Source organism: Arctopsyche grandis, chromosome 13 (assembly GCF_051622035.1).
Source record: "Arctopsyche grandis isolate Sample6627 chromosome 13, ASM5162203v2, whole genome shotgun sequence".
Classification (NCBI taxonomy): Eukaryota; Metazoa; Arthropoda; class Insecta; order Trichoptera; family Hydropsychidae; genus Arctopsyche; species Arctopsyche grandis.
Genome location: NC_135367.1, coordinates 3,173,395 through 3,190,006, shown reverse-complemented (window position 1 = coordinate 3,190,006; position 16,612 = coordinate 3,173,395). Strand labels below are relative to the sequence as shown.

The following is a 16,612-nucleotide window of genomic DNA, read 5'->3' as shown; positions in this document are numbered from 1 at the left end:
GCCCGAAAAATAGCCGCGTGGCTACCACTGGCCTGGAGTATTTTCATCAAAACTTTTTATTTATTTATTTTTTATATATGTACTTAATTTTTATTTCTATTTATTTTTATATACTTAAAAAGTGTTTAAATAGAGAGATGGACAGATTTCATGCTACATAAAGCCAGCAGTTATAGCTCAGTGGTTACGTTTATGTTTAGCACAACGAGATTATTGGGTTCGATCCCGGGCTAATATTTAATATACTGCTGGTTAGACTTGTATATTTGTGAGTCCAAGTCTATCGTTTCTTATTAGAGTTTGCCAATTTTATCTGATCATTGTTGAAACGGTTGCTTAAAATTGGCAAAAAATTATCCAACCTCCTGTCACAAATCTTCTGTATTATGTATGTACAATTTGTGAATGTCTAAAATTCATAGATGTCTTAATGGATTTATTCTATAATTGAGTTAATTTCGTGGTCTTCAGCTTCTCGAAATACAGTGATTTATGTAATAAAAATACTGCATTGTTTGTAATTAATTGTCCAGATAGGCGCATTGGGGTCTTCCTGTCAAGCCTTCCTGGTATACATATGTACATATATCTATGTAAAAAATTAAATAAATATACATATATGTATATCTAATATATAATTTCCAAAAAAACTTTGTATGTAGGTATGTATATATCATTGGTTGGAAATTTTGCAAACAAGTCAAAATTTCTATGACGACAAGTCGATTTTTTTTTCGATTCAAATAAATTTAATAAAAAATCAAATGAATATTTACTATTAGATTCGCCATATTTACGCTGTTTATATTACAAATACTGAGCGCAGCCGCGTAAAACAACTAGTATATTATAAAAAAAAAGAAAAATAATGACAATTGATGCCTAAATTAGTTGGCTATTAATTAAAATAAACAGAAGCATCGCAAATGTTACAAAAGCTTCTCAATAATATCCCAAGATTCCTAATTTTGTACATCAAAATCCAAATGACCAATAACTACCATTTTCACCTTTTTAAGTGCTTTCGCGTTTATAATTTCAAATATTGAATAAAAAGAAAATCTGCCTAAAATAGTTGAATTGCAGAAAATTTAGAAAAGGGTAATTATTGGTCACAAAGCGCTCGCCCAAAAGTCACTAAAATCTCTATAACGGAACGGTTCGGTGATTACTAGTCAAATGTGAACCAGTCACAGGACAACCGGTCGCTCTAGATCGGTCACACGTGATCACCCGTCACACTAAAACTGGTCACGAGAAAACTGGTCACACCCTAAAACTGGTCACGAGAAACTGGTGATTTTAGGGTGTGACCAGTTTTCTCGTGACCAGTTTTAGGGTGTGACCAGTTTTAGTGCGACGGGTAATCACGTGTGACCGATCTAGAGCGACTGGTTGTCCTGTGACTGGTTCACATATGACTAGTAGTCCGTTTACCAACGGAACATCTGGTAGCCGAAAAGTCCATCATACTAACGAGAGAACTCGAGTGCCAAATATTCCGTATTCGCGATTTTCATGGCAAAAATTGTCTTTTGGGCGATCGTGATGTGACTAATAATCCAATTACCATTTTAAGATATTCAGGGTCGGTCTCCGTGATTTGACAGAATGTTAAATTACAGAAAACGCAAATATCAGAATGCAAAGATCGAAAATCGAAAGATCAAAAAAAAATGGTGCATGGTAAACGGTACATACTCACTTCATTTGCACGAGCAGGATACAACAGGAACAAGAGGAACATGCTTTTCCTCCCGTGTTAATGTGCGCGTGCAGAATACGGGATGCACCCTTTTTTTTTTGATCTTTCGACTTAAGATCTTTCGATTTTCGATCTTTGCCTTCCGATATTTGCGTTTTATGTAATTTAACATTCTGTCAAGTCACGTAGACCCATTCAGGGTATACTTTGATTTTTAAGTGTTTTCAAAGTGGCAGCACTCACCATTGATTCACACATCATGCAGTTGGCGTCACTAGCTGTCAGAACGCACGTGTTGACATGTTGGCGCATAAAAGAGCCAAGTACGATGAAGAAGCGAGGTAAATATCTAGACTTTTTAATTTACCCCAATGAATTCTACTACAGCTTTTGTGTTTGCCTTATAATTTCCAACATGAAATCGCGCCTATAAGCCACGAAAGCGACAACCATACTTTAAGGTTATGTTGATGAACCTTGTATATATATTGAAAACCTTTCATTACTTAAATTCCAGACTGTCACGCCTGCTATTCAGTGACCCCAATGATATACTCGAAGCTGAAGAGCCAAAAGAAGAATCAGATGACGACTCGGATACATCGAGGAAGAAAACCAATGCTCAATACTCTCCAGTATGGCATGACGAAGACGATGAAGAGGTCGATGTCGGCTCAGCTTTAGACACCCAAGGAAGGAGACTACCCGACGGTGGTGTAAACAGCAAAACAAACCAATACACGAACCTCCTAAAACACAAGTACGAGACTTTGGTCGGCACACCTGACTGGGCAAAACTCGACGAGTACAAGGAAGAGAACAGCGACGATGAAATCTGCCAAACGGTCGGACACGTAGCGAAATCTAAATCAATATCCCTCGATAAGAATCATATCGTATACAAACGGCTAAAGCATCTGAACATTGCCACCGGGAACGAAGGACCAATTATAAACGTTGTGAAATTTCATCCAAAATCAAGTGTAGCTCTCGTCGGTGGTTCTTCGGGTATAGCATCATTAGTAACGGTAGATGGAAGACACAACGAAAAATTACATTGTGTCGCATTCAAAAGGTTTCCTATACATAGTGCACAATTCACACCGAGCGGCAACGAAGCGTTCATAGGATCGGTTTCAAATTTCTATTACTTATACGACTTGATGAATGCCAAAGCTCTACGTGTACCGTTACCGAACGGCATTACGAAAATGAAAAGATTCGAGCTGTCTAGTTGCGGAAAGTATTTAGCCATCGTCGGTCGCTTCGGTGAAATCCATCTACTATGCGCACAATCCAGGGAATTAATCAAGACGTTGAAGCTCGAAGGTCACGTCAAAGCGCTATTTTTCAGTCCCGATAGTAAAAAACTCTTCGCTCACAGCTCGGAAGGATGCGTCGTCGTTTGGAACATTTTGACTCTTCGCGTCCTCCACAAATTTACGGACGAAGGTTGCATCACCGGTACCAGCTTGAGCATAAGCCCGTCTGGAGATTATCTCGCCACAGGAAGCGCCGAAGGTATAGTCAACATTTACGAAACCAGGGACGTCCTGCTATCTGCCACTCCACAGCCGAAGAAGACTTTGAAGAATCTGACGACGAGGATTAGTCATTTGAAGTTTAACTCGACGTCTGAAATGTTGGCTTTTTCGTCTACGGATAAGAAGACGGCCATTCGTATCGCTCATTTGCCGTCGTTTCAAGTGTTTTCAAACTTCCCGGGCCCGAACGCCGAAACCGGTCATTGTTCTGATGTTGATTTCTCGCCGCATAGTGGATATATGGGCTTCGGAAGCAACAAAAAATTAGCATATCTTTACCGTATAAATCATTATAAGAATTATTAATGTTTTGTTACTATGTATGTATGTATGTGCCTAACTTATAAGTTTACATTATAATAAAAATAGTTAATATTGTAACTTGTTTTATTTATAAATTTAGATACTTTTATACTGTTCTTTCCTAATAATGCATATCTCTAGTAAGTAGCATTCTAGATTTTTCTTCCATTATACGGAGTCCTACTCATACGACTCATTCATTGAAGATTGAGAGAAAATAAAAACAGTTTTTCAGATATCTGTTGTATGGTTGTTATCCTTGGCTATATCCTAGTGCATTCCTATTAGAGGTGACATTCTGCAGACATGACCGGTTAATTTCTATTTCAGTCTTAGGATATGCTGGACAACATCCTTGACCTTAATGCGTCTTCTGATCTCTACATCTCTGACAGAGATAGTCAGGGAAATTGATAGATTTTAGGCGGGGAGGTGTGTTGACCGACTTCAGAGGAGTGGGCTGGCTGAACTCTAGAGGATCGCTCGCATCTGGGGCTGGTGAGATAGTCTATAACCTGGTCGGTTGTACAATGCGTAGCTTTCCTATGGGCTTGAATTTGTTTGGTGCGTAGCTGTCTGATAAAATCGTGATAACCTCGATTCTGGATAGTACAAGTTGTGGTATATTCCTACAGAGGTCTTCCCCAAGTGTTAACGAAAATTGAGGATTTTTAGGAATGCAGAACTAGCTGTGCAACTAGCGAAATTCCTACAAAATGCTAAACATATAGCTCTTGAACGCAAGGCACCTTTACCTAATCAGCGACATGTGTAGATCAGTGGTTAGCATGTAATGCTTTCGATTGTGTGATCACGGGTTATATTCCTGGCTTTGTTGCTGGTCAGACCGTGGGTATGTGACAAAGGTCGATCGTTATATGATTTCATTGGAAACGGTTCCAAGAAATTGTTGATATATAAAAATGTGTCCATAAATGTCTATGATGATTATGTTTGATAATCGATATTTGTAATTGGCCTTGAATAATACTTACATATAATGTTGACCATAGATGTCATGTTAATAAAAACGGGTATATATTTGTATAAACAACTAATCAGAATACAGGTCTGCGACCCATACGTTATAACCCGTGCCATGCAGTGATCAAAGACCAGGTTCTTTAAATTTTGAGGTAATTTAGATTGGAACACATCATTCAACTTGCTGAAAGCCGACTAGCCCAGTCGTATACATCTGCAAATCTCCAATATTTGGCCATCATTGAGAGATGTGAGAAGATGACACATATAGATGTATTATATGGTCTGTCATCTCAATCTACCTCCTAATAATTATCATTTCTTATTTAACTTTAAATTGTAAGCATTTTATAAATTGTGTTCCGAAGTATTGAAATTGGTCTTTATTTTGAAGATTGGGTTAGAAAGAGATTCTAAAACTGAACATTCTATTAGCTGATATGAAACTGCTAATAATACAGTTCATCGGGGATTACCTGTAATGCCACAATAATCAGTATTTATATAACAGATATGTATTTTATACTTTCATATACGTTTCACAAGAGCCAAATAACAAAAGTACTGATGCACTTCCTGATGAATGATAGATCAATAACGTAACACACCTTTATTCCATCTGCGATTGTATAATCATATTAATTATCTAATCAACACAGCTGCAATTGACATGCATATATTTTTATTCCACTGAGAAATTCATTCCCAATCACGAAGCATGTTAAACTTCTTCCACTTACATTTGAGATAAACTGTGAATGCAGATCAGTACAGGATGCATGCATTATTAATCAATAAAGAAGTTTTGTAACATTTTGATATACATCTTTATTCTGCCGCACGCTTCAATTATATAATTACCTCTCTTTGTTACGAAGTCTTAGAATTTTATTTGCTTATGATTGCTATCACGAGCTGAATTATGTAAATGCCATATCAACATGGCTTACATTGTAATGTAATGTAGTGAAGTTTTATTTTATGAGAAATTGAGGAAGACGTTGATGACGAAAATTTTCATGATGAATTCGCAATCGTGTATGATGTTTAGTTTGAAGACAAAGGTAGAATTACTGAAACAAATTCTAGTGTTCAAAAAAATCATTATTTTTGTCCAAAATTTACCAAACTCGCTCGTGTACTCTTTGAAGAGTGAAGATTGAACAGAATAACTAGCTAATGGCCTTTATTTTATACTCTTTAATTCAATCTTGGATGTGACTGATAAAAATTAGTAATACTGCAATTTTCAATCGGAAATTGTCAACCAATAGAAATCAAGATTTAACATCTATCAACTGCCAAGTTAAAATAAGAGATATAAAAAAGTCCTCTTAATTGTAATAGTAAGTGAAACGTAAAGGAGGTTTGAAAAAGGGTATAGAAATATAATTTTTAATATTGATTTATTGTCAGTTCAGGGTTGGAAAAGCGCCAAAAACAGGCCTTGAATCAACTAATTTTTTGATTTTATCGTCAAACCTTTGAATATCCAGATAAATGGCTCATAAGATGACAAACATTATGAATATTGACTAAGGGTTGCCGATAGGAAATAAAAGACGCAAGTAAAAGATCATAATGGACTTTAATTTTGTCAACATTAAAGCTTGGACCAGGTTAGTGCCTAAATCCATGTAAATATAACAAATCATACCAAATATAATACATAGATTTCTCGAAATAACCTAGCAAATAATTATCTAATAAAGTATGAATCGTAATTAATTAGTACACAATCACAGACTAAACTTTCATCATACTGAAACCGTGTTTTACCTTTAATTTTATTTTTAAACTCACATAAAACTATTACGCAACGCCGAACATTGCCCGCCGTTACGCACGTACATATTTTCAGAAAATAAACATGTCCTTCACTGAAAAAAAAAAAAAAAACTTTTGCGGACAATTCACTCCGCAAAACTCTAATTGTATCGATGGACCTCATCAATTGCATTAATTTCAGATTTTCAAATTGCGGTACACAATATATAGTATGCAGGAATGTCGTATGAAAAATACTGTAACATTGTAAAAGGAACGCGGAAAAGTCGGAGCTAAAACAGTTCATCAATACAATATTATATTTTGAGAGGCTTCAGCTAAAACAGCATTAGTTACATGACGAGTGTCGTTCACATATATATATTATGTATGTAATATAAGTTTACCAACGCCTCCTAGCCTAATCACATAGCATGAAAGAACCTATCATTTGCACATACAGTATAGTTATTATCGGTAGGTGTTGTTGTGTGTGCTTTCAAAAATTTACAACTATTGTACAATTATCAATTATAAATTTAATTAGTGGCACATTGCACTTTATTGACTCCTGGCCCGCCGTCATCGTCCTCGTCGTACGCATTTCGGTGGGATTGACGCTGAGACTCTTTCTCGGGATCCATATCGACCAGCATGCACTCTTCAGCGCACTCCGGAATGACCACCTAACAAAAGAACAACGTTACAATTTGCATCATTTACATGTACAATCGACAATTAGTTCAAACAAAGAGACGATGAAATACCTGAGGCCGTGGAGGCAAACAATTTTCTAACAGAGCGGCAGTTTCAGGCGATATGTCACGGGGGAAACTAACGAGGAATTGAATTATAAGACGGCCCTTTTCGAACGGATTTTTGTACTGTGGCATACCTGAAAATGGCATTCGATACAAATGAGAACGGCTAATCAATCAAAATTATTGAAAAAGAGAACGTTTTCGTACCTTCGCTCAAAACACACTTGACGTCGGCATGTTTGGTCACTTCTCCAGGAATGGTCGTCAACACCAAGTCGCGATCGTCAAGAGTGCGGATGAGTTTTTGGAAGCCGCACAACGCTTCGACCAATTCAATATCCATCCTCAACACCAAGTCGTTTCCGGAGCGTTTGAAGATCTAAAAAAAAAAAAATGATTACATATAAAAAAATCTGTGAATCTACCTAAAAATAGAACAATAGCCAGCAGCATGTCTTGCTGGTTGGGCTTTTGCCTAGCACCGAGAGGCGCTGGATTCGATCCTGTGAGTTGACCTCGATTGAAAAGAATTTATTCTGAGTATATCTGTAATGGTTACACGGCAATTGGTGCAAGTCCAAAAGGTTCAATGACAAAATGTACCCGAAAATTAATGCACTAACAAAATGTACCCGCGACAAAGTGTCCACGGAAATAATGTTCAAAAATCCTAAATTTTCCTATTTTGAATAAATATTGGATACGATAAATATTGAAACTAATTCAATGTAATCTGCAGTTCATACGCTTAAATTTTTTTTTCAATTTAATTAAGTAAATATTGGATAGGCTAAGAACCCCTAACATTTAAACTAATTCAATGACATCTTAAAATGATATTCAATGAGTCACAATGACATTCGCTTAAAATGTAATTGTTCAATTTAAATAAGAATATGTTGGTGCGGTTGAGAACACCTGTAATTTATACTAATTTAATAACATCCGCGATCTATACGATAAAAAGTTAATTTTTCCATTAAAATAGGAAAATTTAGGATTTTTGAACATTTTGTCGCGTGAACATTTTGTCAGTGCACTAATTTTCGGGTACATTTTGTCGTTGAACCTTTTGGACTTGCACCAATTGTCGCGTCCCCATCTGTAATGCTGCTGGTCAGGCTTGGATATTTATGACTCCAGGTCGATCGTTACCTATCAGAGTTTGTCAATTTTTTTTCTGATTTCATTGTTGAAACGGTTCCTCGATTTAACTGGCTAAAAACCTTCCTACCTACTATGTCACTACTATTTGAGCATGATTAATATACAAGCTTCTAAGCCCGCTTTAAAGGTCAAGGAATTTGACCCTTACAGCCCTCAACATGAGGCGACCACACCCCAACGAATACAGTCTAAGAGACTCTTTCGTCGGAGAACGAGACGGTTGTTCATGAATATCGCACAAGAACAACCGCACATCAGTGTTCTAATAAAAAAAAAAAAATAAAATAAAAAAAAAAAAAATCACACTACATAACCAAGTACAAAATAAACAACGCATGAACACATAAAGCGCGCATGCGTTAGGAAATAATACCTGAAATGTGCCGTGCGAATGCAAGCACACCTCAAGTAAACATACAATGTACAGGTTAAATATCATAGATGTTAATTTCGAGTTTTGAGTGTCTCATAATTGAGCGACTTGTGTAATAAAAATGCTGCATTGTTTGTAATTGGACAGGAAGGCGCATCGAGGTTAACCTGCCGGGCCTTCCTGGTATATATGTATATAAAAAAATAAAAAAAAAATACTTACAGCATGCTCCTTCTCATCTAATACGATCACAATATCACCAGGCTCAAGATCGGGCTCTTGGTCGCCCTCTCCGGCAAAGACGATCTTTTGCCCGTCCCTCATACCTTTATCGACATGGACTTCCAAAATTTTACGTACTTTCACAGTTTTTTCACCCTACGATCAAATAAACGGACATTAAAACCAATTTTTATTAAAAAAAATGTATATACACACGTGCAATAAGATTCAATATCCACCTGGCAAGCCTTACACCTATCCTTAGGATTGATAATCTGGCGGGAGCCTCGGCACTCGGTACAGACGGTTTGAATTTGCTGAATCATGCCCGGAGCCAACTGGTGAACTTTGAATATCATACCGGAACCCTTGCAGGTGACGCACACCTGAACGGCCCCCTTCTTACCACCCCTACCCTCACATTTATCACAGATAACATTCTTCTGCAGCGCCAGCTTTCTGACGGCACCCTGGAAAGTTGATTAAATCATAAATAACAACACTCCACACGAATCCAAGTCACGTTTTGATCCAATATTTACTTTATAGAGCTCTTCTAAACTGACGGACAGTTGGTGTATAACATCTTTACCGCGCCTCTCTCTTCGGTGTCCTCGAGGGCCACCGAAACCACCACCAAAGATCATGTCGAACAGATCCATGGGGCTGCTGAATCCACTGTTTTCGACGCCGCCCTCTTTGAGAGCTTGCTCTCCACCTACAATTTCAATCGATCATTATGATATAATAATCGTGTCATATATTACACAATGGTGAGCCAAAAATCGATTATATTTTACCTTGATCGTAAATCCTCTTCTTTTCAGGGTTGGACAGAACTTCGTAAGCCCGAGAGATTTGCTTAAACCTTTCGCCTTCATTTGGATTCTTATCGGGGTGGTATTTGAGAGCTAATTTCCTATATGCCTTTTTCAACTCGTCCTGCGTGCAGTTTGTGCTGACGCCTAGTATATCGTAATACGTCGTTTCCTTCACCATCTTGAGGTATTTTTACTATAACAAAAGAAAATAATTATATTAACAATTTATTATTCATTGAACATGGGCCGTGTAATCCGTGTCAATGTTTATAAAGACTGGTTTACACAGGAATTTCTGAATTTATAACCATAGCAGAATGTCCCGATGGAAATCCCCAACTGCCGAGTATACAATGAAGAAGATGCAACCAGTTTTGGAAAAATACATTCATTAATAGACTTATTTTGTTTATTTTATATTGTTGCAAGATATATTAGAGTCTAAACACACCTTTACAAAACTCGAATTCCTCAGCGGTAGTTATCTATGGTTTTTTTGGATTAGCTACAATTTTTATTCCTATTTTCTATTGGATTTCTAAATAATTCTAGTTGGAAATGTTGGCGAAATTTTCAGCGTGGTGGGCTTTCAATAGAAAAGACGTCAGCACTCTAAGGGTTAAAAAAAAAAAGACTTTCAAGTGCCCACTAGTAGAAATAGATATAAATTAAATATCTGGCTAACATAAGTTTCAATCAAAAATTGTGATGAGTCATCGTTCGTTTGTATAGAATTTCCAAGGAAACGACATAAAAATTGTACAAGTTATGCAATAGTTAATTAAATTACATATAAAAAAACCGACAATTCAAATTCCTAATCGAGTCAAATGACTTGCATTTTCTGTTAATATACATATATAGCTCAGTGGTTGGCGTATGATACTATCAAATGAAGGGTCGTGGGTTCAATCCCTGATTCAGTGTTGCTGATCAGATGTTGAATATTTTATTTTTATTCATATAAATATACCAGGTAAACCCCAATGCACCTTATAAACAGCGATAAACAATTTATAGAGTAATTTTAGAGACATCTATGGGTGATTTTTAGCATTTTTATTAATTAAACAGCAGATTCGAGATGCTGAAAACTCGGAATTTGCTAGAAATGCAACGAGGTTGGCAATTTTTTGAAATCATTTCAATGAAAATCAAATAAATTGGCAATCTTCGATAGGAAACGGTCGACCTGGAGTCACATATCCAAGGCCTGGCTAGCAGCACCAGGCCAAGGAACGAACCCTTAGTCGAAAGCTTGAGATTACACGCTAACCATATCTATGCTGCTATATACATATGTATGTGGGTAACTCCAGGTCGATCGTTTCCCATCAGAGCTAGCCAATCTGATTTCGTTGTTGAAACGGTTCCACAAAAATTGGCAACATATCCCCGTTTTTCATATATATATTTTTTTTATTTCTAGCATCTCGAATTGTTGATTATTATAAAATATGCTACCCACTTACACACTCTGTAAAACTGTTTGTATTGCATACATATAATTGTATTTGTTTGGAATTGCTAGTACTTATGTACAAAAAAAAAATGGATTCACATGTAATTAAATTAAAAAATAGAAAACATTTTCAACAGAATCAGTACTAAATTTATCCATCGTGATGAATCATAAATATGCAGAGATGACAAAATTAAATTGAACGCTGATGCATACGAAAATTCAAATAAATCATTCAAATGTACGTACACATTATATAAAAAAATATATATATCATTAAAATTGATATATGATAATATTTATCCGTGGCTTGATACCGTGTCAAAACCATAATTTATTGTGACGTAATCTATTGAAGACGAATGGAAGAGGTTCACCAAGACCGCAAAAACCATATCAAAAAGATAATAAGAAAAACAAATACAAGTTATCACATTGCAAAGACTCCATATACTTATTGTGAATAGAATACGGAGCATTCAAAGAATCAAATTCGCCAAATCAATATGGCGTTCTATATTTAAATGTAAGCAACCAGACAGAACACGTAGCAGATATACATAATACCGTGGTGGTCTGTAATACGATATTCAAACAAAGCATTCATTCCCGAGATTAAAGTCAGTTTATTTTTTATAAACGTAATGTATACAATGGGTATAGTTTTGCATACTCTTTCTGAGATAATCATGTTACAAAAATGCTTAAAGGCGCAAACACACTGGATCGTACGTCACGCACGCGCTCATGGTTTCCAACTGGGAAGGGTGTTTCTTCAGGTCATTGCTACAAGTTTCTTGTACATTTCTATATGGAAATATTATCGATCGCTCTCAATACAAAGAAAATATATCACCGAAAACACTTCAGGGGTGACTTTGGCTGGGCATACATCAGGCGTGCTAGCGTTTTAATTTACATGTTCAATAAATAATCTATCAAAAAAAAAAATGTGTGCACTTAAGAATTGTTATAAAAACTTTCATTGTGTAGAAAAATTGTATTTACGTATATGTATATAAATTTGGACCCCCTTATCGAGCCGAGCTCCTATGAATAACCTTCACGACTTATTAAACGCAGAATTGCTACTTATGACATTTGCATTATGATTAGTCAAATCGAGGTATAAAGCACGTAACTTTGTCTGAGTGGATCGTTTCGTAGAATCAAAGACTCGGTTTGCAAAATGCAATATTGAGAATAAAGCTGTTTTAAAGGTCAACAAAGTCAACCTATAAAACCACCGCCGTCTCCCAACGAATAGTCTGAGAGACCATTTTATTGGAAAATGATATGGTTGTCATACTCAAATAACTATATTATTCGATAGTATTTCGAACTTTCAAAAGACTTCATACTCTCATGTCGATGTCTATACCCTTCAGGTATAAACACAGATTACCTAAACACAATCTGCTTTAGGTCATCGACTTTAGTGAGTCTTTAATTAATATTATGTATTATGAGCATTTATAAGGATTGTAAATAGGTTTTTGGGCTCTTTTTCCTATTATGCTGTACATTAACATTTGAATAATATAATACTATGATTACTAACCAAATTAAGTTAAATTGTAAAATAGAAAATGATCAGTAGATCAGTAGCTATTAAAATAGATTATAAGATGTATTGTGAACATAATTTCGTAATAATAAAAAGCATTTAAAAATCAAAAAATACTTTAATCGTTTGAAATGGTAGCGAATTGTAGACTGCATTAGAATAAAACTAGTGGTTAGCAAATAATGATATAATATAATAATTTTTTTTTCTTATGTATTATTTTACTTTAGTTTTATTTTATCATGTTTTTCTGTCTTTGCATTTTTGCTTTTTATTTTTTATTTATCAAATGTAAGCCATTGTGGCGCATTAGGTTCTTCCTGTAATGCCACAATGGTCCAAAACTAACCAAAAATAAATAATGCTTTGAGCAAAGTAGTAACGAGTTCAAATCCCGTTGGATTCTGCTGCCTAGAACATGGATTTGTGACTTCATATCGATTGTTTCCCATCAGGGTTTGCCAATTTATCTGATTTTCATTGAAACGGTTTCTACAAATTGGCAACCTTACCCATTTTCTCGCAAATATCGAATTTTCAGCAATCTCCAATTTTGCCGCATTGTATAAAATGCTGCAAATTTACAAATTTGACCATACATAGATGGTTAATTGGGGTGACCGTAAAAAAGTCGAAAATATACGTTTACCATGCATACATATGAAAAACGGTTAGTATATATATGTATATATCAGTGGCGTGCGGTAAAACTCTCTCTCCCCCCCCCCCGTCGTACATCCTCACTTAATTTGCGCGAGCAGGATACAACAGGAACAAGAGGAACAGGCTTTTCCTCCCGTATCCTGCGCGCGCACATTAAACAAGGCTGTATGACAAAAAGAGAGATAATTTCACTGCATTCCTTTCATATATATATATATATATATTATATATATGTACATAGTACCGTTTACCATGCACCTTTTTTTTTTTTTTTTTCCCTTCCCCTTCCGATATTTGTTTTTTCGACCTTTTCACTTTCGGTGCCGTGAGGTAGACACGGTTAATTGATATGTATTTAATTTGTATAATATTTTTATCAAATGTACGATGTTTCTGGCCAGGAAGGCGCATTGTGCCTTTATCTGGTGTAAATTAAATAATAAATGTATATATTGTTATAAAAGGGAAATTCGATTTTGGTGGGGAGCACGCGGTGGGTTGGCAGCCCTGAAGAGCGTCTAAGTTGGCAGGTCCGAGAATGTTCGAGATATTGCGCGAAAGTTAGACAGTTGGCGCGAACTTCACGACCGACCGAAACCCGGAAGTGGAGATCGCGCGACCGGAAGAAGCGCATCGACCGCGAATGTGAAGCAAGCACCTGGAGACAGAACTGACAGGGACAAAGACATGGAGAATGCATCGTCACCGAATTAGCGAGTGGCGAGTGGCGAGTGGCAATTGGCAATTGGCAAATGGCGAACGAATTTGGCAAAGGTCGCCACGCGGGTTTGTCGCCGCCATTCGCATCGATTGGCTCCCTTCACCCCTCGCGCCCCTCCCTTACCCCGCAAGCGGTCACTTCCGGGACGGAAATGGCCGCCTCGAGGTCGCCTTAGGCCTCGCACGTGTGACAAACGACGACGACGACGATGACCACAACGACTCTTCAACTTGACAGCGGGCCATCGACGGCGGGCAAAGGGCGGGGGCGGGGAAGGGGGGCGGAGAGGGGGGGTGCGAGGGTCGGACAACGTGGTCGCTCGTGTTCGCATTCGATGGTGTGTGGACGATTCTTTCGAGGATGTTGGGGTGCAGGTAGAGTGGGGTGGGATAATAGAAGAGGGCTCACCTCAGCGGCTGATTTGACGGGAGAATGCAGACAATTCGAAGCGGAGCCGAGACGTCCGAACCGAACAAGCACCGGAGCGCGACTGCCGTCTGATCGAGCTTCGAGAACGTTCGATGGATTTGCGTCGCTCGGCCCTTTTCGCCTCTCTTCGCCACTCTTCGCCGCTTTTCGCCGCTCGACGGCCGACGAGATGTTCTAGCAATTTTCTTGGCCGTAATTTTGAATATGGGCGGTCATAACTAGACTGCGGATACAGACCGTGCTTTTTCTAGGAATGGGGGCGGTTTAGCTCTATTTACAAAGATAGAGTGCAAAAAAAAAGTTTAAGAGACAATAGAGGTTAAGAGACAATTATTTATGTCCTTTTGTACTAGCCTCTATACTGGTGAATTATGGACCAGATACAAGCGGGAGACGATGAGGAAGATAAAAGTACAATACAACAACTGCTACAGGAGCTGCAGCGCGTCGCAAATGTTTGTAGAAGGGCATGTGCCTCACTTTGAAGCCACTCTCAGGATGAGAGCGGCCTCTCTACGTCTTCGTATATTTTTATCGCCTAACTGTCTTCTTGCTGCTGCATCTTCTCATTTACATTCTTCATTGTATGCTCGATGGATGTAACTGCTACACCGACCGCCTTGAATAGACATTAAATTAGTATTATTATTATTTATTATTATTAGACTTATTAGTATTATTATTTATTATTATTATTATTATTTATTATCAGTAATATTTATATATTTACTTATGTATTTATTTTTTTGTTTACTATTTTTCAATACTTTTTTTATTATCTATATATTATTTATATAGGCGTTGGGGATTGCACTATTCTCCTCATCGTCTGGAATAAAAGCTATTATTATTATTATTTAACAAAGCATTTACAACAATTGAACAATGGACGGTGCGCTGTGGTTCCGGTGTCTAGTCATAACTAGTCACCGGACCCAGAAGGTGCCGCGTATTGTTCATAGGTTGTAAATGCATTGTTAAAGGTTTGCCGAACCTTTTTTACAAAGGATTTACAACAATGGAACAATGGATAGCACTGTGACTATCCGGTCATAACTAGTCATAAATAGTCATAGGTCATAATCTAGTCATAACTATGGCGGTCTGTTCGTGGTTTTTCTCTTATTTCTAAATTTTCATTTTATAAATGACGACAATGGGGTCGTCGACACCAACAATATTACTTAAAATATTTTCCATATCCAGTTCTCATATAGCCACTCGTGGTGGCTATTTGGGAACTGGATATGGAAAATATTGTAAGTAATATTGTAGGTATCGACGGCCCCAATGAAGGTTTTTTTTAAAAAATCAGAAATTCACACCAAATGGCTTTACAAATACCATAACCGTGTATAATCAATATTTATGTGAGATAAGTACGATTATTTTGCAACCGTATTTTGATATATTTATTTATTTATATTTATTTATTTATTTATTTTAAACAGACCATTGTGGCATAACAGGAATTCCTAAAGCGCCACAATGGTCAAAAAATATAACACAAAAAAGAAAAAAAACAAAATAACAATTAACATAAACATAAATACATCCATACATACATAAAAAATAGCATTTATAATAACAGATAAAGTAAAAATATCAAATAAAATATAGCATAAGGAATGCCTTGCACCTACAGCCAGTTTCAATAAATATGTAAGAAACAACTACAAATACAAAACATCCCTGTAAGGCCCAAATGGAAGAGAGTTAATCAAAATTTCACTCATAAATCACAATCAATCATGAAAACAATGATGAGCGCAGACTACCAGATAAATGGGTTAGAGTAATTTCCGACAATTTACGCTCACTAAGGTGGAAAATATCACATTCAGTCTCGGCAGCAACGATTTCATTAAGAAGTCGGATAGCTCTTGGAATAGGAGCCATTCGAAAAAGGACTGTGCGGGCAGGAGGTACAGCCAGCAAATGATGATGTCTACCACGCACATAGTGAATAGGGACATAAAGCCCCAACTGCTCCAGCAACAACGGGCATGACGTATTACCACGTAAGAGCAGGAGAACGAAACGAATTAATGAGAAGTTTCTCCGAAGTTCAAGGGAATTATACCCAAGCATGCCCAAAAGGAAAGGAGTGGGGTAGAGATATG

At 36.9% G+C, this 16,612-nt stretch overlaps 3 protein-coding genes across 3 annotated transcripts; 2 read left to right on the top strand and 1 right to left on the bottom strand.

Moving 5' to 3' along the window:
• The first annotated feature begins 1,942 nt into the window (after nucleotides 1-1,942).
• wcd (U3 small nucleolar RNA-associated protein 18 homolog wicked) lies at nucleotides 1,943-3,628 on the top strand. The gene is made up of 2 exons (XM_077445170.1): nucleotides 1,943-2,046; nucleotides 2,223-3,628. The coding sequence occupies exons 1-2, from the start codon at nucleotides 2,006-2,008 to the stop codon at nucleotides 3,553-3,555; spliced, it is 1,374 nt and encodes a 457-aa protein (XP_077301296.1). The 5' UTR covers nucleotides 1,943-2,005; the 3' UTR covers nucleotides 3,556-3,628.
• A 1,506-nt stretch (nucleotides 3,629-5,134) lies between these two features.
• Nucleotides 5,135-14,681, bottom strand: Droj2 (DnaJ heat shock protein family (Hsp40) member A4-like). Its single transcript, XM_077445055.1, has 8 exons — nucleotides 14,469-14,681; nucleotides 9,627-9,840; nucleotides 9,369-9,544; nucleotides 9,066-9,296; nucleotides 8,827-8,982; nucleotides 7,272-7,443; nucleotides 7,071-7,198; nucleotides 5,135-6,989 (listed from the first exon to the last, which is right to left on the bottom strand). Exons 2-8 carry the CDS (start codon nucleotides 9,823-9,825, stop codon nucleotides 6,843-6,845), a joined length of 1,209 nt encoding a protein of 402 aa, XP_077301181.1. The 5' UTR covers nucleotides 9,826-9,840; nucleotides 14,469-14,681; the 3' UTR covers nucleotides 5,135-6,842.
• Nucleotides 12,961-14,667, top strand: LOC143921561 (uncharacterized). Its single transcript, XM_077444911.1, has 2 exons — nucleotides 12,961-13,370; nucleotides 13,581-14,667. The coding sequence occupies exon 2, from the start codon at nucleotides 14,269-14,271 to the stop codon at nucleotides 14,665-14,667; it is 399 nt and encodes a 132-aa protein (XP_077301037.1). The 5' UTR covers nucleotides 12,961-13,370; nucleotides 13,581-14,268.
• Nucleotides 14,682-16,612: the final 1,931 nt, after the last annotated feature.

Excerpts from the sequence above, each read along its gene's own strand:
- wcd (XM_077445170.1), top strand. The coding sequence starts at position 2,006 with ATGTTGGCGCATAAAAGAGCCAAGTACGATGAAGAAGCGAG. Across the intron at positions 2,047-2,222 it reads AAGTACGATGAAGAAGCGAG|ACTGTCACGCCTGCTATTCA; the intron begins GTAAATATCTAG and ends CTTAAATTCCAG.
- Droj2 (XM_077445055.1), bottom strand. The coding sequence starts at position 9,825 with ATGGTGAAGGAAACGACGTATTACGATATACTAGGCGTCAGCACAAAC. Across the intron at positions 9,297-9,368 it reads GTTTAGAAGAGCTCTATAAA|GGTGCCGTCAGAAAGCTGGC; the intron begins GTAAATATTGGA and ends TCAACTTTCCAG. Across the intron at positions 8,983-9,065 it reads ATAGGTGTAAGGCTTGCCAG|GGTGAAAAAACTGTGAAAGT; the intron begins GTGGATATTGAA and ends ATTTGATCGTAG.
- LOC143921561 (XM_077444911.1), top strand. The coding sequence starts at position 14,269 with ATGACCACAACGACTCTTCAACTTGACAGCGGGCCATCGACGGCGGGC.